The 20,194-nt window shown below is 38.7% G+C and overlaps 1 protein-coding gene across 1 annotated transcript in view; it reads left to right on the top strand.

Moving 5' to 3' along the window:
• Nucleotides 1-687: 687 nt before the first annotated feature.
• RGS18 (regulator of G protein signaling 18) overlaps nucleotides 688-20,194 on the top strand; it is a 265,614-nt gene continuing 246,107 nt past the window's right edge. Inside the window, 1 exon segment of the mRNA XM_053693103.1 lies at nucleotides 688-981. Coding sequence (XP_053549078.1) covers nucleotides 863-981 — 119 coding nt within the window. The 5' untranslated portion in view covers nucleotides 688-862.

The raw sequence follows: 20,194 nt of genomic DNA, 5'->3' as shown, positions 1-20,194 counted from the left end.
CGAGCGAGCGAGAGTGTGTATATATATTTATATATATATATAGAGAGAGAGAGAGAGAGAGAGAGAGAGTATATATATATATATATATATATATATATATACGTATATACCACACACACACACACATACAAGTTTGTGTTTCAATTTCAGTTTTAAAAGGATAGATTAAAGAAAGGTAGAAAAATAGAGATAGATTCTATAGTTTGCATATAAAAATATATATATTCCTTAACTATACATTCTTAAATAGGCTTGAATTTTAGAAAAAAAATACACCACCCCATTAAATGTCTGGATAAGGATTTTACAGCATAAAGCATATTTAAAATACAGAATATAAAAATTGTTTTCAAAAATATTCTCATAAAACATCTAGATTACCTTAAAAGGGTGATGCTGTGTCATCATACAAATAGTTAGAACTATCAATTCAGACTCTTATTACAGTATTCAACTTATTCGGGTTTGTTTTGGAGCAAAAGCGTGTTTTATAACAGATTGCAGATGGACATTAATCATTTTAATTGAGTCTGAATGGGACAGAAGCACACACAGCGAGCGTCAACGTGGTCTGCTTATCATCATCATCATACTGTAAACTTTTTTTTTTAAACAGAAAAATAACTCAACTTCCCTAAATATTTAAATACCAAATGTATCTCACATCCTCATTCTCAAACCGAAAAAGCAACTCAGCTAACCACGTCACTGTGGTTAAAGCAAAAACAGAAAAACAAAGTTTTCAGTTCTGTCAGACAATCACAAAGACATCATGCTTTTGCTGCCTTGAAATAACAAAGTAATGTAGATGTCTGCATAAAAGACCTCAATTTGATAAACTAGAAGTTTCTTTACAAACAAAATGGAAAATGTATTGTTATTATTTCCCCAATTAAATTTCACAGCATCATCTGCTCATCCCCATTTCAAGACATTCAAAGCTTTTGCCAAGGATGGACTAAAAAAAGATATATTAAACAGGTAAGATTATTCATTTTTATACAGCATATATTTTATATGTATTATTTTATCAACAAGGCCAAAAATATTTTGCTTCAGGAAAAAAATGCTTTATAGTTGATAGCTTTATGTTTATAAAGAAATCACCAACGTATTGGATTCAGAAACTGACACAAATGTGGAGAGATTTTAATGAAGTACTGTAAAATAATGATACAAAATCTGCAAACAAAATATTCTAAATAAGGTATTTTACAGTTTACATGTGTCTGTTAGCTCGTCTTAAAATTGTACATTATCATGTTTTACATATGTTGCACATATGTGTATTAAAAGATTTAATAAACCGTAAGCATTTTTAAAAAGAGTAATTTCAGAAAATGGGTTTATTATTTCAAGTTTGAGGTTACACATTTTCTATAAGGGACATAAAACAAACTCTGTTCTGTCTAAAAGAGAATATTTCAAAATGTATTACAATTCTTAATAAACCAATTTGGGTTTTTTTCTGTTGGAGCCGTTCCTGTCACCTAGTGATAAATAGTTCAGCAGGACACAAGATTTAAACTGCTATTATTAACTATTTTTAAGCAATTATATTTTTAATATGTTTGTTGCTTTTCTTTCAAATACATGGTAAGAGGAAAATCAGTAATACATGTCTTTAAGCCCTTCTTTCTAAAAACGGTGGCTAGAATCATGTAATGATCTTCCATTAAAGGGACATTAAACACTTTGAGGTGTAATATAAAAAGATAAATAGTATATAGAAAGAAACACTCTGCAATATATTTTCATTATTTATGTTGTCCCCTTCTCCATTTTGAAATTGTTAGCTTTTTAGTTCCTAATAGAAATGGAAGTGCAGAACATTGTTGTATTCCCTACAGCCACTGGCTGCACAATCTAGTGACCTTTTTATAACTGTCTCTAATTGGCCACAGCAGAGAAGGTAACCTAAGTTGTAATATGGCAGCTCCCATTCTTTTAAACACCCTAAAAAATATATTTATTTTGTCAATATTTAAACAGCTAATACAACTTTAAAAGATATCTGCATTTTATTCTCAGACAAATCTATTATTTGAATACATCATTCTATCTAGCATTTATTAAGTGATTAATATCCCTTTAAATGTGGTAAGGACAAATACCATAAGTTAATTTACAAATTGCTGGGCAGTGAAGAAGGCTTTACTAAGAATTCTAAGAATTCATTATACACTCCCTTTCAGAAGGAAACACAAGCAGACTTAATGGGTCTTCTGTTTTTCATCTGCTCTCATAATAAGTTTCTTTTTACATTATTGTAGTTTTGTATAAATGTTTATTTAAAAAAATACATTGAACAATCCAAATAACAAATACCAATACAAACAAAAACTAAAACATTAGTTATATAGCTGTGCGGTTGGTTAACCCCTTAACGACCGCAATGTAACCTGTACGTTGCTGATCTTTAAGTGTTTCTCAGTTAATAGTAGCGTGGGTCTCTCCACGAGCGGCAGGAACGCAATATTATGACCTCCCTTCCAGTGGCAGTCATCAGAGAATAGCACGGACAGCCTTGTAACACAATCTTAACAATTTTATTGTGAATGCAGTTTTTATATCTTAATAGTGCCCTGTACAATATATTACATAGTTTATGTAAACTATATAGGACATTGAGATTGATTGAAGATAGATATAGCTAAATGTAATAGGTAAAATGCTAATGATATCCATTTTGCCAAAATATTCTCTGTGTAATTTAAAATGTGAGTAAAATTAAAATTATTCTCAAATAATTATACTTTAGCTATGAAATAAGTGTAATCTAAAAGCATTATGTTTGAGCAGTTATTACAAGGTGTCTTTAGGATTATATGGTAGCTGTGTTTGTGACAAAGTTTATAAAAATTGTATACATACAGCGCTTAAGACAATTGCATGCTCCAAAGCATACCTCAATATTCTCTCATGGAAAGAAGTTGTGTTTTCACAAATGATAACAAGAGAAAGAAGTAAATCTGATAGGAGAAGTAACTTGCAATTAATATATATATATACAAACAGCTTTATTGTATTTAAATCAGTTTTACACAAGTTCGGAGACGCAGCTCCGGTATGCAGAATACAAAAATAGCTGTGAGTTTTTGAGGAAAACAGTAACAAAGCTTAAAGCTCTTTAATGCATATCAGCAGCACCTCCTCTCTTAAATATATAAATCTAATATGTGAGGGTTGCCCTCCAAGGCTTCTTTATGTCCACTGAATAGTTGGATAGTAGATTTAAGAGTCCGTTTGGAGGTTATCTTGTCTTAGGAGGAGGCGTACTGACGGTTAGATAGTGAGTTTCCAACTAATACAATATAATTTGACATTTAAACAAGTAGCTAACAACAAGTCCTGGTCCATCCGCACCCCAATTAATAAATACCATATTACCCATTTTGTTCTTTAACTCTCATAACCAATGCCATATAACCTGTGTTCATTTTAAATGTCTTTTATTTCTGTTTTGAACATAGCTATCCCAGAGCTGTGAAACTTCTGCATAAGAATCCATTTTGTTGTGTTTAAGGTAGTAATATTCTTCTAATTCTATAATTTCGGACACCTTCTGGACCCACATGTCTGTAGACGGTGCGTCCCTGTTCCTCCAGCTTTTGGCTATCAGAATTTTAATTCCATTAGTCAAGATATTAAATAGGTGGATGTATGGTTTATATCTGATTTTCAGGGGGGGGTTTGTGTAGTAGCCACACCAAGGGGTCGAGTGGCAGTTGGGTTCCTAATATTTTCTCCACCTCTGAGATCACCTCCCTCCAGAGGTTCTGGATGGAGTTACACCACCACCACATATGGGCTGCACCACTGTTCATGTGGCCGCAGTGCTAGCATTTGTTGCTTTGGGTGTGGTATAAGCGATGTATCTTTCTAGGGGTGAGGTACCACCTATGTAACAATTTGTAATTTATTTCCAAGATAGAGGATGAAATTGAGGATTTCATCGTGGCTTGAAACATTAATGTACTTGTCTGGGGTAGTATTATAACTCCTAGGTCTTCTTCCCAACTCTCCAGGTAGGGGGGTTGTAACCCGGCGGGGTGTGTGTTAAGATTTTATATATGGTTGATAATGTGTGTCTCAGAGGTGGTTTTTGGACACAAAGGGATTTGAAGTTGGTCAGAGGCCTGACCATATTTCTGTAGCCTACATGCTTGGTTATGAAGTGAATAGTTAGTCGGTAGGTAAACCAGTTGGTAAAGCAGTCATGGCCCCTTGAGATCAGTTCGGTCTGGGAGAGTAAGGATTCATTGTTGGTTAGTGAATGGATTGTAAAGTCCCTATTTTTCGTGGATACCGTAGCATGGTTGGAAAAAGGTCTCACTGTAAAGTCACTGTTTTCTAATAAGGAAGTCAGGGGTGATGGGACTGACGATATGTAGTGTGTTGTGTTGATGTTATGTTCCCATACCTGAAAAGTTTACCGGATCATTGGATTTTCCGACCGGATTTTTTTTTAAAGAAATTAGGGTCGCTCCAACACAGCCTCCCCAAGTGTGGCCTACCCATTGTTAAATGTTCCAGTGGGACCCACCTTTTATGTTCGAAATGGATATTCCAGTCCACTACTGGCCTGGCGTTAAGCAGCGAGGTTTGCCACTCCCAGGCCCCCTTGCATTTTGGGGGTTTGCATTATTAATTTGTTTATTCTGGGTGGCTTTTTGTGCCATATGAAATCGCTAAATGCTTTTTGTATCGATGGAAGGTATGTTTTAGGCAAAGGGATTGGTAAGGTTTGAAGAAGGTAAAGGATTTTTGGGAACACGTTCATTTTAATGACATCTATACGTTCCAACCACAACAGTTTTTTTGAGCGCCAGGACAACAGGTCTCTCATTATAATGTGTTTCATAGGTATATAATTCAAGTGGAATATGTATTCTAATGAGGGCATAAGGTGAACACCTAGATAGTTCAGGGAATGGGAGCACCATGTGAATGGGGTAACCCTTCGGGTAGCTGTTAAAGGTGGCCCGGACATGTTTATGTTTAGTATTTCAGATTTAGACATATTAACAATGAAGAGGTGCGGGATTGAATATTCCGGGTCAGTGAGAGTGAAAAGCATGTCATCCACGAACAGAGATAACACATACCTCTGCCCATCTATGTTGATACCATTTATCTGAGGATTCTGCCTGATTTTTACCACTAGGGTTTCGATAACACATGCAAAAAGGAGTGGGGACAGTGGGCACCCCTGTCGTGTCCCATTAGTGATGCGGAAAGGGGAGGAAAGGGCACCATTAACTAAGATTATTGCCGTGGGTTGGGAGTATAGGGAGAAGATTCTAGTGAGTATCTTTGGCCCCAGTCCCATATAGGTTAGAGTGGCCTTAATGATATTCCAAGCAACCCGGTCAAAGGCCTTCTCCGCGTCTGTTGATAAGATAACAGAGGGGATGTTTTTAAGTTTTACGTAGTGAATTAAATTTAAGGCCCTGACCGTGTTGTCCTTCGCCTCCCTCCCGGGGATAAAACCAACAGCAGGTTACTGTTCAGCACTCTGTTTTTGAGGTTATTTATCCGTGCAAGCTGCAAGGGTCCATACCAAAAAACCCAAAAATAAGTAGAAAGTTCAAGCTGCAGCAGCACTGAATAAAAAGATTTTTATTTTTATTTTTGCCAAAAAGTTAATACAACGTTTCGGACCAACTGTCCTTAATCATGTATAAAATCACACTGACACATACAGGCTTAAAATACCCTTAACCCCTCCCATTCAATTATAATACACACCTGTGATAATCTATCTACATCAGTTAACTCCACCTAGTGTTCACACACCTCTTTTCTTAGAGGTTCTCATATAACTTCACAGTTGATTTATCATTATGTGTACACAACATAGACATTCTAAATCAAAGATACCTATACTTTTTGTTAGCTCTAAGAACTTTTTAGACTTTTTTTAAGCCTTTACCTCTTATATTAAAGGGACAGTAATCAGAAAATACTCCAATCCATTTCTCTATTCATACCTCCTGGCCACATAGTACCTAATGTATAGATCCAAAACAATTCTTTTTGCTGAAGTTTTTTTCTCTCTGTTACCCCCCCTCCTGGGTCTCTCTACATGATCTATAATCTGAAATCTAATTTGACTCAGACTATGCCCAGCTGTCAAAAAATGGTGAGCCACAGCTGCATCTACATCTCCTGTTCTTATGCTACTCTTGTGTTGGTTGAACCTCTCACGCACCTTACGGGTGGTCTCTCCTACATAGCCCCACCCACATGGGCATTTGATTAGATACACAGCATATTCTGTGTTACAGGTGAAATACCCTCTAATCAAAAATTTCTTGCCTGTGCGTGGGTGGCAAAATGTAGAGCCCCGCACCATATTGTTACAGTTAGTACAATTTAGGCAGGGAAAGCAACCATTGTTTTTTTTGTCAATATACCTTTGCACTTTCATTTTACCAGGTCCTATATCTGCCCTAACAAGGGTATCCTTAAGATTTTTACCCCTCCTGTATGCAGGCATTGGTGGTACTTGAAATTCCTTCACTTTAGGGTTACATTCACTTAGTACACTCCAGTGTTTTCTTATAATACCTTGTATTTTATCACTAAGGGGAGAAAAATTACTCACAAATACCATTCTATCTGTTTGGTCCTTTTCTTTATTATTTTGTTGTTCTAACAACTTAGCCCTCGGAATGTCTAGAGCGCTATTTATGCCCTCCTGTATCATTTTAGATGGATAGCCTCTCTTTGTGAATGCATTCCCTATCTCACTAAGTCTCTCCAGTGCCAGACTCTCGTCTGATACTATGCGTCTTACACGCAGAAACTGGCTCTTTGGTAGAGATTTAGTGAGAGTGGGAGGATGTGCACTACTGTAGTGTAATAGATTGTTACAATCTGTTCCCTTTCTATACAGATCTACTGACAATGAAGTCCCAGACTTATAAACTTTGGTATCTAGAAAGTTAATGCTTTCTTCACTATGGACAAGTTTAAATTTAATGTTAAGGGTAGCGCTATTCAAATCCTTAAAGAACTGTTCCAGGGTCCCAATGTCGCCCAACCACACACCGAACACATCATCTATATAGCGCCACCATGTGGCGCCATATAGAATAAATAAAGGGTGGTTGTACACCACATGCTCTTCAAACACATTCATGAAAATGTTCGCGTATGTGGGAGCGACATTGGAACCCATGGCCGTGCCCTGAAGTTGCAGAAAATAGTCATCTTGGAATAGGAAGTAATTACACCGCAGTACAATACCTAGCAGTTCAACAATAAAATTTCTCTGCATCTCACTTATCTCTGTGCTATTGCTCAGTATTCTATTTACTGCTCCAATTCCTGCTTCACGTGTAATGGATGTGTACAAACTTACTACATCCATACTATACAGAATACCTTTTCCCTCACTCAGATCAAGACTATGTATTTTATTCAAAAAATCACCTGTATCTCTTATGTAAGAGTTAGATCCCACAAAATGTCTCAGATATTTATCAAGGAAAATGGAGGCATTGGACAGGATTGATCCAATTCCTGCCACTATAGGGCGTCCTGGTGGAGCTACCTTGTCCTTATGGATTTTTGGTAATGTATAAAGGACAGGTGTTATTTCCTCAGTCTCCAATAGGAATTTCACCACATCCTGCCCAATGACTCCTCCTCTCTCTGCTTTAGATACACAGTTCTCTATTTCTTTCTTGATTTCAAACTTAGGGTTTTTTGATAGCAACTTATACACTTTCTCATCTGCCAATTGTGCTCTAATTTCTTGAATATAAAATTCTTTATCCAAAAGGACAGTGGCACCACCCTTGTCCGCTCTCTTAATGATAATCCCTTTATTCTCATTCAGTTTCTTTAAAGCATTCCTATCTTTTTTAGTAAAGTTCACTTTTCTGTTAACCTTAACCTCTCTACCTTTCTTTTCTAGAATCTCTATATCCCTGTCAACCAATTGTATGAAGGTTTGTACACTAGGGTTAACCTGTGATGGCGTGAAATTGCTTTTATTTCTTAAGTTTAACACAGATAAATTAAGTGTTTTAAAGAAACTGAATGAGAATAAAGGGATTATCATTAAGAGAGCGGACAAGGGTGGTACCACTGTCCTTTTGGATAAAGAATTTTATATTCAAGAAATTAGAGCACAATTGGCAGATGAGAAAGTGTATAAGTTGCTATCAAAAAACCCTAAGTTTGAAATCAAGAAAGAAATAGAGAACTGTGTATCTAAAGCAGAGAGAGGAGGAGTCATTGGGCAGGATGTGGTGAAATTCCTATTGGAGACTGAGGAAATAACACCTGTCCTTTATACATTACCAAAAATCCATAAGGACAAGGTAGCTCCACCAGGACTCCCTATAGTGGCAGGAATTGGATCAATCCTGTCCAATGCCTCCATTTTCCTTGATAAATATCTGAGACCTTTTGTGGGATCTAACTCTTACATAAGAGATACAGGTGATTTTTTGAATAAAATACATAGTCTTGATCTGAGTGAGGGAAAAGGTATTCTGTATAGTATGGATGTAGTAAGTTTGTACACATCCATTACACATGAAGCAGGAATTGGAGCAGTAAATAGAATACTGAGCAATAGCACAGAGATAAGTGAGATGCAGAGAAATTTTATTGTTGAACTGCTAGGTATTGTACTGCGGTGTAATTACTTCCTATTCCAAGATGACTATTTTCTGCAACTTCAGGGCACGGCCATGGGTTCCAATGTCGCTCCCACATACGCGAACATTTTCATGAATGTGTTTGAAGAGCATGTGGTGTACAGCCACCCTTTATTTATTCTATATGGCGCCACATGGTGGCGCTATATAGATGATGTGTTCGGTGTGTGGTTGGGCGACATTGGGACCCTGGAACAGTTCTTTAAGGATTTGAATAGCGCTACCCTTAACATTAAATTTAAACTTGTCCATAGTGAAGAAAGCATTAACTTTCTAGATACCAAAGTTTATAAGTCTGGGACTTCATTGTCAGTAGATCTGTATAGAAAGGAAACAGATTGTAACAATCTATTACACTACAGTAGTGCACATCCTCCCACTCTCACTAAATCTCTACCAAAGAGCCAGTTTCTGCGTGTAAGACGCATAGTATCAGACGAGAGTCTGGCACTGGAGAGACTTAGTGAGATAGGGAATGCATTCACAAAGAGAGGCTATCCATCTAAAATGATACAGGAGGGCATAAATAGCGCTCTAGACATTCCGAGGGCTAAGTTGTTAGAACAACAAAATAATAAAGAAAAGGACCAAACAGATAGAATGGTATTTGTGAGTAATTTTTCTCCCCTTAGTGATAAAATACAAGGTATTATAAGAAAACACTGGAGTGTACTAAGTGAATGTAACCCTAAAGTGAAGGAATTTCAAGTACCACCAATGCCTGCATACAGGAGGGGTAAAAATCTTAAGGATACCCTTGTTAGGGCAGATATAGGACCTGGTAAAATGAAAGTGCAAAGGTATATTGACAAAAAAAACAATGGTTGCTTTCCCTGCCTAAATTGTACTAACTGTAACAATATGGTGCGGGGCTCTACATTTTGCCACCCACGCACAGGCAAGAAATTTTTGATTAGAGGGTATTTCACCTGTAACACAGAATATGCTGTGTATCTAATCAAATGCCCATGTGGGTGGGGCTATGTAGGAGAGACCACCCGTAAGGTGCGTGAGAGGTTCAACCAACACAAGAGTAGCATAAGAACAGGAGATGTAGATGCACCTGTGGCTCACCATTTTTTGACAGCTGGGCATAGTCTGAGTCAAATTAGATTTCAGATTATAGATCATGTAGAGAGACCCAGGAGGGGGGGGTAACAGAGAGAAAAAAACTTCAGCAAAAAGAATTGTTTTGGATCTATACATTAGGTACTATGTGGCCAGGAGGTATGAATAGAGAAATGGATTGGAGTATTTTCTGATTACTGTCCCTTTAATATAAGAGGTAAAGGCTTAAAAAAAGTCTAAAAAGTTCTTAGAGCTAACAAAAAGTATAGGTATCTTTGATTTAGAATGTCTATGTTGTGTACACATAATGATAAATCAACTGTGAAGTTATATGAGAACCTCTAAGAAAAGAGGTGTGTGAACACTAGGTGGAGTTAACTGATGTAGATAGATTATCACAGGTGTGTATTATAATTGAATGGGAGGGGTTAAGGGTATTTTAAGCCTGTATGTGTCAGTGTGATTTTATACATGATTAAGGACAGTTGGTCCGAAACGTTGTATTAACTTTTTGGCAAAAATAAAAATAAAAATCTTTTTATTCAGTGCTGCTGCAGCTTGAACTTCCCGGGGATAAAACCGACTTGGTCGAAATGAACGATGTCTGGGAGGATTTTATTCAATCTATGTGCCAGTATTCTTGCGTATAGCTTAATATCAGTATTTAGCAACGATTTGGGCCGGTAGTTGTAGGGGAGGTCTTGTGGTTTGTTGGGTTTAGGAAGTAGTATTATGCGTGCTTCTAGTGCCCTAGAGGGGAAGGCCTTATGTTCATCTATGGACTGGAAATAGTTTAACATATATGGGTTCAAAATGTCTTGAAATGTGGTATAGTATTTATGACTGAAGCCGTCAGGGCCTGGCGCTTTCCCGGTGGGTAGGTATTTCAAGGCCAGTCTTAATTCATTTAATGTAATGGGATCTTCTAATTGGTCTTTTTGAGATTCGGTAATACGTGGTAATTGGAGTTTTCTGTGGTATCTATCTATAGTTTATGCCCTGGCTATGTTGTGGCTCGGGTGGCTGGTATTTGAGTTTTTGATGTTATATAATTTTTGGAAGAATGTTTTAAAGGTATCTGCAGTTTGTTTTGTAGAGTTCTAGGAGAGGCCGTTGTTATCTCTAATTTGCATAATATATTTTTTATGTGCTTTTTGTTTGAAATATCTAGCTAAAAGTCTACCTGATTTGTTTCTTCCTTCATAATGTTTTTGCTGGGTATATAACTTTTGCCTTTTGCGTTCTTTGTTAAGGTGTGAGGCTAGTGTTTGTCTTTCATGTGTTAGCTCGTTAAGCAGATCTTTATTTGTTGGTGAATTCTTATGTAAGGATTCTAAACATTGTATATTTAAGATTAGTGAGGGGGTAAGTTCTCTTTTGGATTTGTTTATTTGTGCCTTTATCGCTATTAGTTCTCCCCTAATGACACTCTTGTGGGCTTCCCACAGAGTATGTGGGGTGATCTCGGGATTAGAATTAAACTCAAAGTATTCTAGAAGTGTTTTCTAGACTTTGGGGGACAAAAGAGGGTCTGCCAGTAGGTGTTCATATAATCTCCAAATATAATCTTTTAAAGGCTTTGAAGGCCAGGACATCGCACAGTTAAAAAATGAGAGCCCTCCAACATCGGTAAACATGTAATCTATTCTAGTATATACCTCATGAGGATATGAATAAAAGGTATAATCCCTAAGGCCTAGATTTGGAGTTTGGCGTTAGCCGTGAAAACCAGCGTTTGAGGCTCCTAACTCTGGTTTTGGCCGCCCGCTGGTATTTGGAGTCAGTGATTAAAGGGTCTAACGCTCACTTTTCAGCCGCGACTTTTCCATACCGCAGATCCCCTTACGTCAATTGCGTATCCTATCTTTTCAATGGGATCTTTCTAACGCCGGTATTTAGAGTCGTTTCTGAAGTGAGCGTTAGAGCTCTAACGACAAAACTCCAGCCGCAGGAAAATAGCAGTAGTTAAGAGCTTTCTGGGCTAACGCCGGTTCATAAAGCTCTTAACTACTGTACCCTAAAGTACACTAACACCCATAAACTACCTATGTACCCCTAAACCGAGGTCCCCCCACATCGCCGCCACTCGATTAAAATTTTTTAACCCCTAATCTGCCGACCGCCACCTACGTTATACTTATGTACCCCTAATCTGCTGCCCCTAACCCCGCCGACCCCTGTATTACATTTATTAACCCCTAACCTGCCCCCCACAACGTCGCCGCCAGCTACTTAAAATAATTAACCCCTAATCTTCCGACCGCAAAGCGCCGCCACCTACGTTATCCCTATGTACCCCTAATCTGCTGCCCCTAACACCGCCGACCCCTATATTATATTTATTAACCCCTAATCTGCCCCCCTCAACGTCGCCGACACCTGCCTACACTTATTAACCCCTAATCTGCCGAGCGGACCTGAGCGCTACTATAATAAATGTATTAACCCCTAATCCGCCTCACTAACCCTATAATAAATAGTATTAACCCCTAATCTGCCCTCCCTAACATCGTCGACACCTAACTTCAATTATTAACCCCTAATCTGACGACCGGAGCTCACCGCTACTATAATAAATGGATTAACCCCTAAAGCTAAGTCTAACCCTAACTCTAACACCCCCCTAAGTTAAATATAATTTAAATCTAACGAAATAAATTAACTCTTATTAAATAAATTATTCCTATTTAAAGCTAAATACTTACCTGTAAAATACATCCTAGTATAGCTACAATATAAATTATAATTATATTATAGCTATTTTAGGATTAATATTTATTTTACAGGCAACTTGGTAATTATTTTAACCAGGTACAATAGCTATTTAATAGTTACCTAGTTAAAATAATAACAAATTTACCTGTAAAATAAATCCTAACCTAAGATATAATTAAACCTAACACTACCCTATCAATAAATTAATTAAATAAACTACCTACAATTACCTACAATTAACCTAACACTACACTATCAATAAATTAATTAAACACAATTGCTACAAATAAATACAATTACATAAACTAGCTAAAGTACAAAAAATAAAAAAGAACTAAGTTACAAAAAATAAAAAAATATTTACAAACATAAGAAAAATATTACAACAATTTTAAACTAAGTACACCTACTCTAAGCCCCCTAATAAAATAACAAAGCCCCCCAAAATAAAAAATTCCCTACCCTATTCTAAATTAAAAAAGGTAAAAGCTCTTTTACCTTACCAGCCCTGAACAGGGCCCTTTGCGGGGCATGCCCCAAGAATTTCAGCTCTTTTGCCTGTAAAAAAAAACATACAATACCCCCCCCCAACATTACAACCCACCACCCACATACCCCTAATCTAACCCAAACCCCCCTTAAATAAACCTAACACTAAGCCCCTGAAGATCTTCCTACCTTGTCTTCACCATCCAGGTTCACCGATCCGTTCTGAAGAGCTCCTCCGATGTCCTGATCCAAGCCCAAGCGGGGGGCTGAAGAGGTCCATGATCCGGTCAAAGTCTTCATCCAAGCGGGGCAGAAGAGGATCTTCCATCCGATTGAAGTCTTCATCCAAGCAGCATCCATCCGGAGCGAAGCGGCAGGATCCTGAAGACCTCCAGCGCGGAACATCTATCTGGCCCGACGACTGAACGACGAATGACTGTTCCTTTAAGGGACGTCATCCAAGATGGCGTCCCTCGAATTCCGATTGGCTGATAGGATTCTATCAGCCAATCGGAATTAAGGTAGGAATTTTCTGATTGGCTGATGGAATCAGCCAATCAGAATCAAGTTCAATCCGATTGGCTGATCCGATCAGCCAACCAGATTGAGCTCGCATTCTATTGGCTGATCGGAACAAAAATAGCTATTGTACCTGGTTAAAATAATTACCAAGTTGCCTGTAAAATAAATATAAATCCTAAAATAGCTATAATATAATTATAATTTATATTGTAGCTATATTAGGATGTATTTTACAGGTAAGTATTTAGCTTTAAATAGGAATAATTTATTTAATAAGAGTTAATTTATTTCATTAGATTTAAATTATATTTAACTTAGGGGGGTGTTAGTGTTAGGGTTAGACTTAGCTTTAGGGGTTAATACATTTATTAGAGTAGCTATGAGCTCCGGTCGTCAGATTAGGGGTTAATAATTGAAGTTAGGTGTCGGCGATGTTAGGGAGGGCAGATTAGGGGTTAATACTATTTATGATAGGGTTAGTGAGGCGGATTAGGGGTTAATAACTTTATTATAGTAGCGCTCAGGTCCGCTCGGCAGATTAGGGGTTAATAAGTGTAGGCAGGTGTCGGCGATGTTGTGGGGGGCAGATTAGGGGTTAATAAATATAATATAGGGGTCGGCGGTGTTAGGGGCAGCAGATTAAGGGTACATAAGGATAACGTAGGTGGCGGCGGTTTACGGAGCGGCAGATTAGGGGTTAAAAAAAATATGCAGGGGTCAGCGATAGCAGGAGCGGCAGATTAGGGGTTAATAAGTGTAAGGTTAGGGGTGTTTAGACTCGGGGTACATGTTAGAGTGTTAGGTGCAGACGTAGGAAGTGTTTCCCCATAGGAAACAATGGGGCTGCGTTAGGAGCTGAACGCTGCTTTTTTTGCAGGTGTTAGGTTTTTTTTCAGCTCAAACAGCCCCATTGTTTCCTATGGGGATATCGTGCACGAGCACGTTTTTGAGGCTGGCCGCGTCCATAAGCAACTCTGGTATCGAGAGTTGCATTTGCGGTAAAAATGCTCTACGCTCCTTTTTTGGAGCCTAACGCAGCATTTGTTTGAACTCTCGATACCAGAGTTAAATTTATGGTGCGGCCAGAAAAAAGCCCGCGAAGCGTTAACAGCCCTTCTACCGCCGAACTCCAAATCTAGGCCTAAGTTAGGGGTGTAAAGTTCTGCCACTATACGTTTAATGTGTGATTTGATTTTTGAAATCTGAGAGGTGGGTGTAGAGGAGTGTTGGGATGAGCAGTCCAGGTCAGGGTCTAAAGCGATGTTGAAGTCACCACACATAAGCGTCCCCTTTTGGTGTTCTAATATCAGGTTTGATATTTTTTTCATAAAGGAATGTTGTGCTGTGTTAGGGGCGTATAATGAGACCAGGGTCACTGGTCTACCATATAGGAGCCCTATTAAGATGAGATACCTTCCTTCTCTGTCTCTAATGATTTGTATATCTGTGAAGGAGATATTTTTTTTTAATCAGGATCCCCACTCCGCGTTTTTTGTTTCGATAGTGTGAGGCCCAGTAACAGGTGCCATAAGTGCATGCAAATGTGTTGGGTTCTCTACCTTTACGGAAGTGGGTTTCCTGTAGGAACACAAGATCTGCTTTGTGTCTGTGAAATTCTTTTGTGGCTACTGTTCTTTTGCTAGGTATGTTCAGGCCTTTTGCATTGGCGGAATATAGACATATGTCATTACTGGTACGAGAGTAAGGTCTTTGGTCAGCTATTGGCCTCTAGTTATGAAAGTCTGGCAGACCTGATCCGCCAGTGCGGATCAGGTCCGCCAGACTTCGCTGAATACAGCGAGCAATACGCTCGCCGTATTCATCATTGCACCAGTAGCTCACAAGAGCTGCTGGTGCAACGCCACCCCCTGCAGACTCGCGGCCAATAGGCCGCCAGCAGGGGGGTGTCAATCAACCCGATCGTACTCGATCGGATTGTATTGTTGCGATGTCTGTCCACCTGCTCAGAGCAGGTGGACAGGTTATGGAGCAGTGGTCTTTGTGACCGCTGCTTCATAACTGCTGTTTCTGGCGAGTCTGATGACTCGCCAGAAAAACTGGGTTGATACATATGCCCCATTGTCTGTATGCTGGGTGTCGAGCGTATATATCGAGGGCGTAATAACAATGAGGGCATAATAACAACCTAGTTTTCAGGTCGCGTAAGTTAAACATATATGGAATGAATACAAGAAAAACATTTACAAGAAAAACAAGTACAGTAAATACCAACATTACCAACTTGTTGGCGATGGGGGTAGCATATCCTGTGCACCACTCGAACTCCTGAGTTAAAGCATCGGGGGTTTGCATTTTCAATTGGTTATTCTAACCCAATGATTTATGCTTCATGGGGGTTAAACTTCTCGTTCTTAATAAATAACAAATAAGGGGTTTCTCCATTAACTACCTGTCAGCCCTTTCTAGATTTATGTGTTTCCTCGATCCACCAATTACCTATTATTACATATTTCTTTATAGATTTACTTAGGGGTTATTTGATCGATCGTTATGTGCTTTATGAGGGCCAGATACCTATTGATGGAATAAATAAAGAAACTGTTCCCCTCTATACCCTGATGGTTTAGCAATACAATGCATAACATGGAATAGTCATTTTTCATACTATATAACATTATACTTATCGGGTTTTAGGGTTGCAAGTGCCTTCTGTATCTTGGTATCTGTACAGCAATTTGCCACTTGTAATGAGGAGCAGAAGGTCTGTTTCATGGTGTTAGTCAACAAAAGGAAAAAGCTGGACATTCTAAGGTCCAATGCAAGGTGGACGTCTCCGATGATGTTGGGTTCGGTAGAGGAAAAGGGATGTTGAGACCCTTTGAAAACTATCCCAGAACGTCTGGTTCTTTGTATACATGGGTCCTTCCTTCTTGTTGAACGATGAGGCTGAAGGGGAAACCCCAGCGATATCTCACCTTTCTCTCTTTTAGAACTTGGGTTATGAATCGTATTTCTCTGCGTCTCTCAATAGTGGTGGGGCATATGTCTTGAAATATTTGGATGCTATAGGTCTGAAATTTAATTTCTCGTTGTAGTCTAACCTGTTTCCATATTGCTTCTTTTTCCAGATAACTTGTAAATTTAATGATAATGTCTCTCGGAGGGTTAGGGGGTTTTGGGACAGGCCTCAGCGCCCTGTGCACTCATTCCATGGAGGATTCTATGAGCTTTAATGAAGGTATAATGTATTCAAATAATTGTAGTAAATAGGAGGGAAGGGAGTCTTGTGTCGCCTTCTCTGGGACCCCCCTTATCCGTAAGTTACTCCTTTGACTCCTATTGTCGAGATCCTCAACCTTAAGTTGGAGTGATTGCATAAGGGTTTCCTGTCTCACCATTTGGTGATTTGAGTCAGACACCATGTTGTTCAAGTCGTCTTGTCCCTCCTCTAGGCATTCTATTCTTGACCCCAGTTCATTTGTTTTTCTTTAGTGAAGTCATCTCTGTTTCATTGAACGATTTTAGGTCTTCCAGATCTGATTTGGATGGTAATTGGAAGATAGTCGTTTGAATTTGACTAAGTTGGTGGGCGTGTGGAGAAGCTGTTTGATCTGGCATGGTTTGGGTGTCTGTCTGTCAATAATGAGTCTTTTGCTGTTTCAGCTGCTTCATTATCTTGTTTTTGAAAAAAGGAGTTCATAGTGTTTGAAGGTGCTATGGGTGCCCTCTTCTGCCTTGACGCCATTGAACAAGTGCTGTCTGTCATCCCACGTGGTTTGGGGTATTGCAGTGTCCCAGTGTTATTAACAGGTGTGAGCCTGTCTGCTATTCCAGCCCAGTAAAACAATGTGAGGCAAGAGGGTATATTTAGTTTCACAATTGCATTATGGTATGCATTCCCTTTCTCCTTTGCCCCTTGCTAGTGTGTCCTTTCTTTCCTTTGCAACCTATCTGGAGGGGGTATTGGGCTGCGTAACTGCCCCCTATCGATATGTTTTGGGAATCAACAGTCTGGTAGGCCAGCAGCCGAACCACAACCCCAGACAGGCACTTGTGTCAGAGTGACGAACTGCTCAAATAGCATAGGCTCTTCAAGGAAATGCAGCTGTTGGATATGCGTATACTGTGTGGAATCTTTGTGCGCCACGTGGAGGCCGTAATGGCGGCCCGTTCGTCTCGGGTGCGATGACCTCCCATTTTCCGGGGCCAATGATCTGCACTCCTTAGTGTCCAGCAATCTATGTAGCACCTCCGTGGTGGTAGGGTCGGCTGCCCCTCTGCAACTTGGGCTTTTGCGGGTATGTGGTCTGTGGGTGGTTTGCCTCAGAGCGTGGAAGATCTCAGTGTTTGTTAGGGTAATCGGCTGACAATAACTCCTAGCCTCCGAAATTATCAGGTGATCAGGTATATGTTATGGGTTTTTGGAGTAGTTTTGCCCCTATTTACACCAGTTTGGAGCCAGTAGTAGAGGCTATGCTACTGAGCTGTTTCAGAGTGCAGCCATGTTCCTGCACGGCTACGCTCCGCCCCCCACAATTTTTTTTTAATTGTATTCATAAAGGGGAATCAATTCATGGGATATACTTTTTTTGCAAAGGTGTTTGATACAGTGCCACATGAGAGATTAATGTAGAAAATTAAGGAACTGGGAATATCTGAAAATGTTATTTTATGAATAAATAACTGGATTAAAGACAAGGAGCAACGAGTAGTAGTAAATGGATCATACTCAGATTGGACAAATGTAATCAGTGGAGTCCACCAGGGATCAGTACTGGGCCCTGTTCTTTTTAATATTTCTATTAATAACTTGGAGCAAGGATTAAATAGCAACATCTCTATTTTTGCAGATGATACAAAGTTGTGTAAGGTAATTACGTCTGTGCAGGATAAAATTGATTTACAAGGGGATCTCCAAAAAGTAGAAGAATGGGCAGGTAAATGGAAAATGAGATTTAATACTGTAAATGGACATAGACTTAGCAAAACAGAGGCGGAAAGGTATTCGGGAGTACTTATAGATTACAAGCTAAAAATGGGTACACAATGCAGGGCAGCAGTTTCTAAGGCTAATAAGATACTAGCATGTATTAAGAGGCATTGATGCAAGGCAAGAAAGCATAATAATGTCACTATATAAATCCCTGGTAAGACCTTACCTTGAGTATGGAATGCAGTTATGGGGACAATCTAAAAAAAAATACACTGCAGTTCAGAGAAGGGCACAAAACTAATAATGGGAATGGAAAACGTAAGCTTTGAGGAGAGGTTAGCCAAAGTGGGTCTGTTTTCTGTAGACAAGAGGTGACATGATAATTTTATATAAATATATTCAAGGCCCATATGCACAGATGGCAGAATCTCTGTTTATTCCAAAAAAATGGTTTGTGACAAGAAGTCACAATGTAAGGCAGGAGGAAAGGAGCTTTAATCTCCAGCAATGTAAACATTTTTTCACTGTAAGAGCAATCAAATTGTGGAACTCATTAACTAAGGAGGTAGTATATGTCAATACCTTAGATTCATTTAAATATGGTTTAGATACATTTCTACCTAGAAAAATAATTCAGGGATATGATTGCTTCTGCTAAATGGGTCACATTTTTTAATAAGATTAATTTAAGCTCAACTGTATCTTTTACTATAAGTATATTATGGTTGAACTTGATGGACTTGGGTCTTTTTTCAAACTCATCTACTAGGTTATGTTACTATGTATGGTCTATGTGAATAAAGAAAGTTTAATTTTGACTTCTATGTGCCTTTAATGTTGTTGCTTAACATTCTGGCAGGTTTTAGTATAGTCCTTATGATTTTCTGCTGAGAGGCCAAATCTGTTGTTCTAGTGCAGATGGGTGTTTTGAGGAAGAACTCCACCTCCTAATCCCAGGCTAGCTTCCTATAAAAAAACAAAAACAACTGTTTAAAGGAAAAACAGAGGAAAGGAACATATGCTATTATACACAGTTTACCATAAGTCTTTTAGCTCATAATAGAAGCATTTTTACTCATTTTAGTACACAGCTGAGCAAACCTGTTGCTTGTTAAAATGACTGTGTAACTTACTATGCACAGTGTATATCTATCTATCTATCTATCTAACTAAGTGCCCCATGTATTAAACAACGTGAGGAAAAGATTCACAACTTTAGAACCTGTCCTCACACTCCATTCAGCATGAAAGGCCTTCCCCTTCCCTCATGAGAGAAAGGCGCCTGTGAGTGAGCAGGTTTTGGTGTTTTGGTTTTGGTGGCGGATATTGTCTAATGACCTCTGCTTCTTTCATTGCTGGAAACAGCCCCACAAGGGCACCAAAGCAGCTTACGCTGCTTAGTACATGGAGCCCTTTATATTTATCTATCTTTCATGTATTTATCTATCTGTTTATGTGTGTGTGTGTATATATATATATAAACCAATACAAAAAAGTCCCCTCTTAAACATTCTTCAACCAAGGTGAGGTGTTGTAAAAATAGTGTCGTTGGCACATAAAAGCACTTAAACGGAGCAATATTAAAAATTCATACCTTTATTTTCTCATGTAACAAACACATACGACTTTCACAGACATTGTAATTACCAGGAGACACAGGTGCTAACGGAGTGTGACGTCATCTGACGCGTTTCATGCCTTTCTGGTGCTTTGTCAAAGATGTATAGTGGGGGGTATACTGGCTACTTATAATGTACAGATGACAGGGATTATTTTACCCATTCACTTAAACTAGTGCAAAGACTGACACAAAGAGGTAACGATAAGA

This window comes from Bombina bombina, chromosome 10 (genome assembly GCF_027579735.1).
Source record: "Bombina bombina isolate aBomBom1 chromosome 10, aBomBom1.pri, whole genome shotgun sequence".
NCBI lineage: Eukaryota > Metazoa > Chordata > Amphibia > Anura > Bombinatoridae > Bombina > Bombina bombina.
This window is presented reverse-complemented; position numbering and strand designations above follow the sequence as displayed.